At 43.7% G+C, this 12,154-nt stretch overlaps 1 protein-coding gene across 3 annotated transcripts in view; it reads left to right on the top strand.

Moving 5' to 3' along the window:
- MKX (mohawk homeobox) overlaps positions 1-12,154 on the top strand; it is a 119,655-nt gene that overhangs the window by 33,998 nt on the left and 73,503 nt on the right. For all 3 annotated transcript variants that reach the window (XM_040434343.1, XM_040434345.1, XM_040434346.1), the window contains exon 4: positions 11,666-11,819. In XM_040434343.1, coding sequence (XP_040290277.1) covers positions 11,666-11,819 — 154 coding nt within the window. The remainder of the gene's footprint in view (positions 1-11,665; positions 11,820-12,154) is intronic.

The following is a 12,154-nucleotide window of genomic DNA, read 5'->3' on the forward strand; positions in this document are numbered from 1 at the left end:
TCAGGATACTTGTGAGCGGGGTGCAGGGGCGGACAGCTGATTACAGATGATCGGCGGCTACGGTAACAGCTGAGTGCCTAAATTAGTGACGTTAAAATCATATACATAAAAAAGATTATTACATACATATTCGTACCATATATTTAATTGTCCAATAATGATTATACTGACATATTCGTGTCTTGCAGTTCACTATGCGGTAATAATACTAATTCGCAATCTCCACTGGTTACTCAATGTCACATATATATGGCACTGGTGGGAGGGCTATCCAGGAGGGGATCTTCCTCGTAAAGAGTCCTCTATCTCACCATAACGAAACTTGATACAAATAGGTTTTATCATTTCATAATTCACATCTTAGAGGAACACGGACATGTCATTTCTATCATTTAACCCCGCTGCTCCGGTGGCTCCGGTGCGTATGATCCACCTTACCTCCCTCCGCAGGAGCAGCAGGTGTCGATCCCCTCCCCTGGGGATGGGTCGAACCTGTTCCACTCCTGCAAAGCAAAGGCAGCGCGGATGGCCGCCATGCGCGGCTCTAATATGTTCAATCAAGCGGGGGCATCCCTTGCCCGATCGAATGGAGTTGACATGTTCCCGTATTCTCTCAAAGAGTGGGCGGATTGTTTTGCCAATATAGAACCTCTTACACGGACAAAAGATGACGTAGACGACATAGGGTGTCCGACAGGTCATGAAATCCCTAACTACGTGTTTGACTCCTCCTATTTTTAGCCACTTGCTACACACATTCAATGCGCAAAAGGAGCAGTGCCCGCACTTATAATTTCCTCTTGATTTTCTACTTGTGAGCCATGTCTCAGCCGTCGGTTTATACAACACACTACTGACCAATTTGTCTTTAAGGGTTGAACACTTTCTAAACATAACCAATGGCCGCTGGCTAGTGAGGTTCTTCAAGGCAGGATCCCCCTTAAGCAGATCCCAATTTTCATTTATTACCCGCTTGATAATATCAGCAGCGGGACTATATTTAAATGCGAAGGCAAAACGGGGTTGCTCGATGCTTCTATCTTTCTCAACCAGCAATGCGTCTCGATCGAGTGCTGCTGCTCTCTGCAATGCTGTCGAGACTATTCTCGGCGGGTAACCCCGGTCCAACAATCGGTTCCTAAGCTCATTAGCCTGCCGATAAAATCCGCCATCGGTGTCGTTGATCCTCCGCAAATGGACAAACTGTCCGTATGGGATGGCTCCCTTCACCGATGGCGGATGAAAGCTGGTCTGGTGGAGCAGCGAGTTAGTCGCCGTGGGCTTGCGAAAGCCCGCGGTGTGTAGTACACCATCCTCTACTGTAACGTGTACATCTAGGAAGTCCAGCGATCCACCCCCAAAATTCAGAGAGAATCGCATGTTCATCTGGTTGTGCTCGTTGAGGTAGTCCACTAATTCGCGGCGCCAGACCAAACCAAAAAAACATCGTCGACATAACGTAAAAATAAATGTATAAACCGCAGGAAGGGGTTACCCACCAAGAATATATATGTCTCTTCAAATACCGCCAGGTACAGGTTCGCAAAGGTGCAAGACACAGGCGTGCCCATCGCAGTACCTAGTACCTGGCGGTACCACTGGCCATCGAACTGGAACACATTGCTGGTGAGAACTAAGTCAAGTGCCTCATGAATGAAGCTATTGAACATAATTCCCTTGTCGCTTCTATTTAGTATGAGATTCATGGCCCGGAGCCCTAAATCATGGGGAATCCTCGTATACAGACTTTCGACATCCAAGGACACCAGGCTAAACTCCCTCCTCCACTCAAAAAGCTGGAGTGCACGGAGGAAGTCGCCTGTGTCCTTAAGGTATGTCGGAGTACTGGAGAGGAGCGGCCTAAGGAGCCAGTCCACATAGCCAGAAAGTGGCTCTGTCACTGACCCGATCCCGGCCACTATCGGACGGCCTGGAGGTCGGGCCAGTGACGTGTGAATTTTTGGTACGAAGTACCATACGGGAGCTTTGGGATGGGAAGGAATAAGCTTTCTAGCCATACCTGTGGGTAGGAACCCGGCCACTATGTATTTCTCTATTAGTGTACAGAGTCTCGAGGTGATCCCCTGGATGGGGTCCTCTCTCAACTTCTGATACACTGTGCCGTCCCCCAACTGTCTACCTGCCTCCTCCAAATAATACTCCCTGGTCATCAGGACCACGTTCCCTCCCTTGTCGGCCGGCTTTATTACGATATTTTCCTGTTGTTTTAACCACAAAAGGGCCTGATACTCTTCCCCAGTAATATTAGGGGGTGCTGCTGGATACATCAGTGCACGTATCTCCCTCAATACCAGTTTGTGGAACAGGTCTATCGCTGAGCCGGCCAGCATGGGAGGAAGGAAAGTGGACCCGATGCCACCTACATGTTTCTCCGCCTGGCTACCACTCCTGGCTGTCTCCTCTGCCTCCATGTTGGCCAAGAACTGAATACATTCTATCTCCTCCTCATCAAAGCGACCCTTCAAATGAAAATCAGTCTCCGATATTGTCGATGGGATTTCCCCAGGCAACGGAGGTTTTTCACTAGATGGAGATTCCACGAACATTTTTTTGAGAAACAATTTCCGAACAGACAGGAACAAATCAATTTCAAAATCGACTGGCAGAACTGCTCTGCTAGGCTGAATCCCAACCCTCGATTAGGGAGAGGGACACAGCCCGGAGGCAGCTCTAACCCCATAAGGTTCACCACTATGTCCATAGCATTGGTATTGGACGTTTCACCCTCTGTTTCTACGGTCGCCACGAGACCTGTCGTCTCCGTCTCGTTGACTTGCGAATTTCTTTGGACTTTTCTTGCATGTCTCCCACGTCCCCTTCTCGTCCTTTTTCTAAAGGGATGGGTTTATTCACCAGGTTTGCTCCATTTCCTTCTGATAAGCTTGAGTCCGAGTCTGTTGTCCAAAAGGCAGTACGTCCTCGTCATGGTATACGTTTAGGGCGCGTTTTCTTTTTGCCCCAATCGAACACTCGATCGTGTTCATAATCATTTTTGGCCCTTATAAATTTGTCCCTCTTTCTCTCCTTGATCTCCATTTGGGTAGCTAAAAGTTTCTTGTTAAGTCTCTTTTCAAAATTGGTGAATTGGGACTCTTTTTTGCAACTCCTCCCGCGCTTTGCTTAATTCATCAGTTATGACCGTATACTCCTTTTCATCTCGTACCAGCACAAGATCCATAATTTGCATGGAAAACTGTTGATGCGCGTCAGAAGAAGCGCGGTATTGCATGCAAAACGGCCGTAGCCGCCGATCATCTGTAATCAGCTGTCCGCCCCTGCACCCCGCTCACAAGTATTCTGAAAAGAGGAAGAATAAAGCTTTATACTGTTTCAACTTCGGAGAGTGCCGCAAAATACTTTGTTTCTTCTCTTCATGTTGCATTATCAGTGGATATAGACATCCTCCAGTGGGAGAGAGACACTCTACTTGGTTTCTGTTTTCGCTAAACGCGAATCCCCTCTATTACCAGTAAACTAGAAACCCCCTTTTAAAAATGCATTATGTACGGCAGTATTTCCCAACCAGTGTGCCTCCAGCTGTTGCAAAACTACAACTCCCAGCATGCCCGGACAGCCTTTGGCTGTGCGGGCATGCTGGGAGGTGTAGTTTTGCAACAGCTGGAGGCACACTGGTTGGGAAACACTGATGTACGGTATACTATTTATAACTTCAGAAGTCTATTGAAGAGCATGTGAAGTGCATGAAATAATTCAGTTAGTCTCATATCAACTTTTAAGTATTCCTCCATGGCCTTCTAAAGTGATGGAAAGTATGATGTTGAGAGAGAAGTTGGCTATAGTGCCAATACAGTGCACACTGAAATCGATCCCGGCAGCCACTGGTTTGGGAATGAACAGTTAATACATATAGGGTATACATTTTTATTTATATGTACTTTTATTCCTTCTCAGGTTTTTACTTGAAGGAGGTTGAAGTATTTCAGCCTTTAGCGGATTATCTAGGCAGACATGAAACTAATCCCACCATGTTGTTGTTGTGTCATGTTAAATCCTGCGCAAGCCAGCAGTAGATCATGTGGAGGACTTGGAGAGAAATCAGCGTCCATGGAGCATTAAAAGGTGGAAGAATTCCAGGGCATCTTTCTCAGTTAATATCTCTTAAGGGACTTGCCATTTCTACCTAATCTAAGCTTGTCGGAGAGCAGAATGGAAATGACAGAACCACTAGTATAGGCTTATTAAGTTGTTACTATGAGTATAAAGACAGGCCCATGATATGGCAAAAGAGATTTAAGACCAATTTTTAACTGTCCGAATGTATCCACAACACAATACGACTGCATGCTATGGGTTAAAATCCATATTCCATTTTATTGTAGGTGCACTTGGCAACATAAATATGTCCAGATAATGTATTATTGTATGAATTTAACTGCAATTTAATACAGAGGTATATAGGCATAGAAGGCCAGACAAGACCCAATGGGCACCTGGATTCTGGCATAAATTACACCATAAGTTTGGTGCAGTTCGGTACAGTTTGGGGCATTTAGCTATACAGAAAGTTTCTGTGCTTAGTCAGGAAAAGAACATGGCTTAATGGAAAGGAATCATAGTCTAAGATGTGGCATTTTGCACCAAATTTGTGGTCCAATTCTGAGGTGTCTCTCCCTGTAGCAGATATATCACCCAGCCTCCCTGTGATAAATCTGGTGCATTTATTAGATAGTCAGCCTAAAGTTACTCCATCGGTAGGATTAGTAAATCTACCCCAGTGTGTCAGTAAAATACAGTAGGAACTGGTGCCCAACTTTTTGCAATTTTTTTCTGACTTGTGTGAAGTTGCGTTGTTGTATTGGCTCCTATAGTGGCTTACTCATTTCATAAAGTGGACACTCTCTTCTTTATCATTCCTGTATATGGATTCTGTACATAGTGCAATGGGGAACGAATAGCAACGTGAAAACAGACCACCCTACTATTAAAGGGGTTGGCCACTTTCTGATTACTGTAGACCAATGTGTTTGTAAGATGATAATATGTCACTTACTTATATAGTCTTTGTTAATATTCAGTGCTGCTTGCTATATGTCATATGCCATGCTCCCTTGTTAGGCAAATCTTATATGCTGTCCACACAGAGATCCTGTCCATAAGATGACCATTGATGGAGGGCCATATGACCAGACACATCACTCAACCTCCGCCATTCAAATACACTGCACCTGCACTAAACTCTCAAGAGTGCAAGCACAGATGGCAGGTGCAGTGTATTTGAACAGAGGAGACATCACATAGAGGTGATTTGCCTGGTCACATGACTCTCCATCAGCGGCCATCTTATGGACAGGACCTAACAGATTTGCCCAACAAGGATTTGCCCAACAATGGGGTCATACCCCATGAAATATAGAAAATGGTGCAGAATATCAACAAAGACTATATTATATAGTACATGCCATATAGTCATCTTACAAAAATATTGGTCACATGTAGCTAGAAAGTGGACAACCCCTTTAATTACAGTATTTTCAGCAACACATGCCATCCAGATATTGAGATAGATTGGTGCTTGTTCTCCTCCATCCCATCTTCATACCTTGTAGGAAACAAAATGGCCTTTAGATTAATATCCTCTTAACTTGTTAAGTTTCCAGTGTCTGTTGAAAATGGATTTTGGACCCCCCTCTTGGTTGGGAACCCTCTCTATGAGCCCCTTAGCAGACACAGTGGCTAGCCACAGGGAATGTATGTATGGGTCAGTTTATTCTATAATGTGGGCTATCTATATACTGCACAAAAAGTATCACTGTGGCTTCAAGCCTGTCCCCTTTCCATATGCACTATTAGGACATTAGATCTTACCCCGTCTATTAACCAGAGAGGAGACAGAGATTACTCCATCCACATGGTTGGCCATTCATTTGAAATGTATGGCTTTCTCCGGACAGTCGCTAGTTGTTAGGGAAGTTGGACCCACAGTGATAAGCTTCAATCTCAGAAGGGATTGTTTTAATAAAATTATCCCTTTAAGGTAGGACCAGATCTTACTGACCGATGAAGATGAACTGGAACCCCATGATCCTCAAATAGAGAACAGTATGGTGGCTCAGTGGTTACCACTGGGGTCCTAGGTTTGAATCTGACCAAGGACAACATCTACATGGAATTTGTATATTTTCCCTGTGTTTGCATGGGTTCCTCCGTGTACTCAGGTTTCCTCCCACATACCAAAAAACAAACTGATGATAGGAAACCTAGATTGTGAGCTCCATTGGAGACAGCAGGCAATGTATCATTGACAGTTGAAATTGTTGATTACACAACAGACACTTTGTGGGAAATGACCCATCTAGAACCAAATGTGCAGCTCTTGCTTTGGGTGGGAACCAGTTCTGGTGATCAAGATTATTCTTCTGCATTAGACTTCTCTTCAAATTTTGCACACTTTAACTACAGAGTCCGAATCTGAAATCCATGGCCGACACTGGGATTTCCGCTCCAGATATGCAATTTGATGTGACAAGAATCTGCCTAAGGCCTCTGACCAAATACTTGCCGTGTATGTTTTATCAGTATTTGTAAGCTAAAACCAGGAGTTGGTCCAAAACACAGAAGAAGCACAAATATTTCTATTATACCTTTTCTGTGTAGGTTCCACTCCTGGTTTTGGATTACAAATACTGACCAAATACTAATGCAAAATACTGACCGTGTGAAACAGGCCTAAGGATTAGTCCTATTCAGTGGGGTTAATCTATGTTTGGCTAATAATCTGGCTTTTTTGCATGGGAATAAGTAGAATGCTATATATTATTGCAGATTATTCTTAGGCGTAGAAATTTTCCATAGGCCTGTTTCAACAGTCAGTATTTGGTCAGAATTTGTAAGCCAAAACCAGAAGTGGAACCTACAGAGAAAAGGTATTATAATAAGATTTGTGCTTCTTCTGTGTTTTGGATCCACTCCTGTTTTCGGCTTACAAATATTAATGCAAAAATACTGACCAAATAGAGAGCGTGTGAAAGGGGCCATAGTGTGGAATCTTGGTTGCAGAAACTCCATCCACATACATCAGATACAAGTTTGGGGATTTTTTGCAGGTTTAAGTGAGGAATATGTGCCAAAGGCCTCTTTCACACGATCAGTTTTTGGTCAGTATTTTTGCATCAGTATTTGTAAGCCAAAACCAGGAGTTGGTCCAAAGCACAGAAGAGGCACACATCTTTCTATTGTACCTTTTCTCTGTAGGTTCCACTCCTGGTTTGTGCTTACAAATACTGATGCATAATACTGACTGTGTGAAAGAGGCCCAAATCCACTTAAATCAACATGTGAACAGACCTCAAGTGCTTTATGGTAGGATATGCCATCAATTACTAGGGATGAAATCATCTGGAGCCCCACGATTCTCAAAATGAAGGTGTTGTTCAATCATTGTCCAGGCCCCTCGGATAGGTCATCAATATCAAGTTAGTGGAGTCTAACACCAAGCACCCCCATGATCCGTTGTTTTAGGCAGTTTTTGGCACTGGAAACTATGCTGTGTAAGGATCTGGAAACAGACAGTTCTTCACACTCTAGTGGCTGTGTTGGGGTACTGCAACCCAGCTTCCATTCAGGAGAAAGGGCGTTGAGCTGCAGTATACTGGGCTCCATACACTGTATAGTTTCCAGCACCCAAAATAGCTGATTGGCGGGGGTGCCATCTGATACTGATGTCCTATCCTGAGGGCAGTTCAGCCCTTTTAACCACTGGGACATTTGCTGTTTTTCCCTATACCGCAGTGCTCCTGGCACCCACTGTGCAGGTAACTACAGCAGAAGCCCCATTCTCTAGTTGCCTGTACAGTTGGTGGCCAGGAGTGCTGCTGTGCTGAAGAAACGCTGAAGAGACGACCATCCCTTCATGTTTGGATCAGTGGCAATACAGGATGTCGGACCCTCACCGATCAGAATATTATGGCATATCTAAGCAATATAGCATGCGTATACTCTTTTAAATATGTGTCGTAAGAAATTATATTGTATAAAGGGTTAATTCTAACAAGATTGCTAGTTTCAACATCAGCTTGCATATGGGGATCATATGATTAAATATGAGTCAATCTAAAAGTGGTTATTGCTGCTAAGTGATCTTTTTAAGGCTGGGAATAATTTGAACAATATGGTGGAAGATATCTGTAGCAGAAGGAGAAGTCTGAAACAATGTCTACTCGTTAGCGGTGATGAGACATTTGCTGGTTTTCTTAGCTGCATTTTCTGCTTGTGTGGTATCTCCTTCTACAATGTCTTATTAAAGCATATTTGCCATTGCTTGAGGAATCCAATAGAGTGGTGGGTGCAGAATGTGACCCACCCTTATTTTTCATTCCATACCTCCTGAACACTGAAGTCATGCCCCCTTTTGTACAGAGCCTCACTCTCTTTCGTATAGCACTCCATCCCCTCTCGTCCGTCAACCCACCTGCTTAATGGACTATGGGCAACAGAACTACGTCTGATGATGCAGTATCCAGGTACCACATATGGCCAAAATGTATGACGGGAGGCTCTCTGGGAGAAAGCAGACCATCATACTGTGCCTGGGAGATTTGACGACTCTTCTGGGAGTCTGGTAGCACCCTTTTTTTTCCAGGAGCCTCTGGGACTTTACGGGAGTGTCCTGTCCCATGTCTTTATATATTATCTTATTGCAGTTATTGTAATGTCCTTGCTGTTTGAAGTTTGATCCTACAATCTCCCTGTAGGCAGGACCTGATGTAAGCAGCTCATCCTTCCTGTGTATGATGGCTGCCATTTTACATATGAGCTTTATACAGTCCACCATGTTCTCTTGAACCCTGACAAAAAATATCATCTTTTCACCTAGTGGTTTGTGCATAATTACAAGGATTCATCCTGGAATAAACCTCATCTGGTATCTTCATACATGCCTGATCAGTTGAGTCGACCTGTCTGACAAGATTTCAGGTGTATCTTCTCATGAACCTCAACAGTTGCTGCCCAGTTATTGAGTCAGAACAGGGAGAGTTGGCAAGTTTGTATTGATGGCATATGTCCCCACATATTACTGTACTCTAAATTATTGTAAGATTGTTTTCTTTGTGTGATAAAACTTTGATCTAAAGAGTTCTTGTGTTTAATAATGACTTATCTCGGTGTATGTTGTAAGTGATGATAGGCCTCATGCACGTATCTTAGATCTGTTCTGTTATTACAGATACTGGGTGTGTACCCACTGTGTCAACCAACAGATTTGACTTTGGGCTAAACCTAATTCCGTTATCCTGGCAGTCCCCTGGTATTCACCCTTTAATCTCAGTACAGGGATCAGGACTTCACTGCAGGGGAACCACCAGACCACTACCTCCTGGAATAGTTTCTGTATGATTGAAAGCTGACCCATGAGGGTCAGATATACTGGTGGTGGGCACCGAGGGTACAGGCAAAATCCTAGTCAGGGACAAGCCAAGATCAGGGCTGTCAGGGTACGTGGTTAGAGGGTAAAAGGTCTGAGGTTAGGGCAGGCAGCAGAGGTTGAATACAGAGGTCAGGCACAGGTCAGGCAGTGGAGAGTCAGAATTCAGAAAATGGGCAGAAAGTCAGTATATGGGCAGACAACCGAATACAGCACATCTTTGCAGTAAACTAGCAACCTGAACAACCTATTGTTCAGGCACCTTCTAACAGGCTTGCCATAAGCTGGTGAAGATTTCAGTGCACATTCTGGCCCTGCAAGAGCCGATGGGAGAGCGTGCACGCTCCCTTCGGGAAGAGGAGCAGATGACTTTGTTGGCAAGCAGTCCGCAGCCTGGGGGAGCGAGGAAGAGGATAGAGGGAGGATAGCATGGACATTTTTTTCTCTTGGATTCATATGAAAACCATGTATGTAATACTATTAGAAATCACACAAGAACAGGCCATGTCTACTTAAAGGGAACCTGTCACCAGGATTTTGGGTATAGAGTTGAGGACATGGGTTGCTAGATCGCCACTAGCACATCCGCAATACCCAGTCCCCATAGCTCTGTGTGCTTTTATTGTGTAAAAAAAAACGATTTGATACATATGCAAATTAACATAAAAGAGTCATATCTTACTTGTGTGACCAGAGAAGAGTCATATTTTCAAGCTCTGACTCATCTCAGGTTAATTTGCATATGTATAAAATCAGTTTTTATACACAATAAAAGCACACAGAGCTATGGGGACTGGGTATTGCGGATGTGCTAGCGGCCATCTGGCAACCCATGTCCTCAGCTCTATACACAAAATCCTGGTGACAGGTTCCCTTTAAAGGAGTTGTGTCAGTTCAGAAAATAGCATGTATTATGTAGAGGAAGTTAATCCAAGGCACTAATGTATTGTGAGTGTCCATATTGCTTTCTTTGCTGGCTGGATTCATTATTCCATCACATTATACACTGCTCGTTTCTATGGTTATGACCACCCTGCAATCCAACAGCGGTGGCTGTACTTGCACCCTATAGGAAAAAGCACTAGCCTATGTACCATCCCACAGTTCCAGCCACTAGAGAGACTGGCACTTTTTCCTATTGTGCGCAAGCACAACCACCACAGGGTGGTCGTAACCATGGAAATGAGCAGTGAATAATGTGATGGAAAAATGAATCAATCAAGCAAAGGAAGCAATATGGACAATCAAAATACATTAGTAAGTGCCTTGTATTACCTTCCTCTACATGATAAATGCCACTTGCTGAGGTGAGACAACCCCTTTAAAACAATCTGAATCAATTTCTCACTCTCTAAATTCTACTTTCTTTACCAGTCTTACCGTGGACTTGTTGAGGTAGATATTGGTCTTTAATTCTTCATGATTCTCCCATCAGCTTTCTTCTTTGCAGTTTACAGCATTGTCATGCATCATGTTTGCCCAGGGTCATTACCTGTTTAAAAATGATATACTCTGTGAGCTTGAAAACACTAGACCATGTTTTATATGTGATATAAGCTTCTATGCTTCAAATCCCAGCTATAGTGACAAGAAAGTACTGTAAAGGGGAGTTTCTGGTTCAGGGTATTGACGGGCTATCGTCAGGATAGGTCGTCGATATGAGATCCTGAGCTATGGACTCTTTATTGTTTACCTTGATCCATCTACGCACACACCATCTATTTAGCAGCAGCAGCAGCAATGCAGAATATTGCAGCTTTTTCCCATTTACTTGAATAGGGCAAGATTGCAGTATGGTCCACCGCTGCTACTAAGTGTAGGGCATGCAGGTAGATTGCCCCATGTAAGCAATGAAGAAGTCGTAGTGCTCGCACAATGGCCACAACCACTTTAAACAGCTGACTGTTGGGAGTCCCAGGAGGCAGACCCCCACCAGTCTAATATTGAAAGCCCATTCTCTGAGGTTAGGCCATCAATATCCTGATCCTGGAAAACCCGGTGGCTCAGTAGTTAGCTTTCTTTAGTGCTTTGCAGCACGGTGGTTCTAGGTTCAAATCTGACCAAGAACATGGAGTTTGTATGTTCTTCCTATGAAGCCAATGTCCATGGCGGCTCTAGATTGCTATTTCTGTAAAGTCTTTTCTATCATTCTGTCCTTTTCTCTTGTTGCAGTCTCTGATTTTTCCATGTTTCAGTTGACTTCTTCCTAATTGCTCTTTTGATGCAAATGATCTTAAAAAAATGAATTTTTTTTTTCTCAAGGTTTCAAATTGGTTTGCAAATGCAAGAAGACGCCTCAAAAACACTGTGAGACAACCAGATCTGAGCTGGGCTTTGAGGATAAAGCTGTATAACAAATATGTTCAAGGGAATGCTGAACGGCTAAGTGTCAGCAGCGAAGACTCCTGTTCAGAAGGTTTGTTCATGTCTTTTGATAATTCTGGTCAGACAGGAGGCATAGATTGACACGGTGATGTTGGGTCTTCTTCCTTGTCCATCTACAAAGGCCAATGACAGTCATAGATTTCATCACAAGACTCCACAAACCTTATGTATCAACACACTAGTGTTTGTAATTACCTGTGATCACTCTGAAGACCCAGTTGAATGCAATATTACAAAGCCCAAGCCCAATATGAATCTGAATAAGCTTCCTGTATTAGAACTATCACTCCCTAAATCGTATACAGTGAGACGTTCCAGAAGACCGCAAATATGCGATGAACACCCCTCTATCCAGACCAGATTTTC

This window comes from Bufo bufo, chromosome 5 (assembly GCF_905171765.1).
Source record: "Bufo bufo chromosome 5, aBufBuf1.1, whole genome shotgun sequence".
NCBI classification, from domain to species: domain Eukaryota; kingdom Metazoa; phylum Chordata; class Amphibia; order Anura; family Bufonidae; genus Bufo; species Bufo bufo.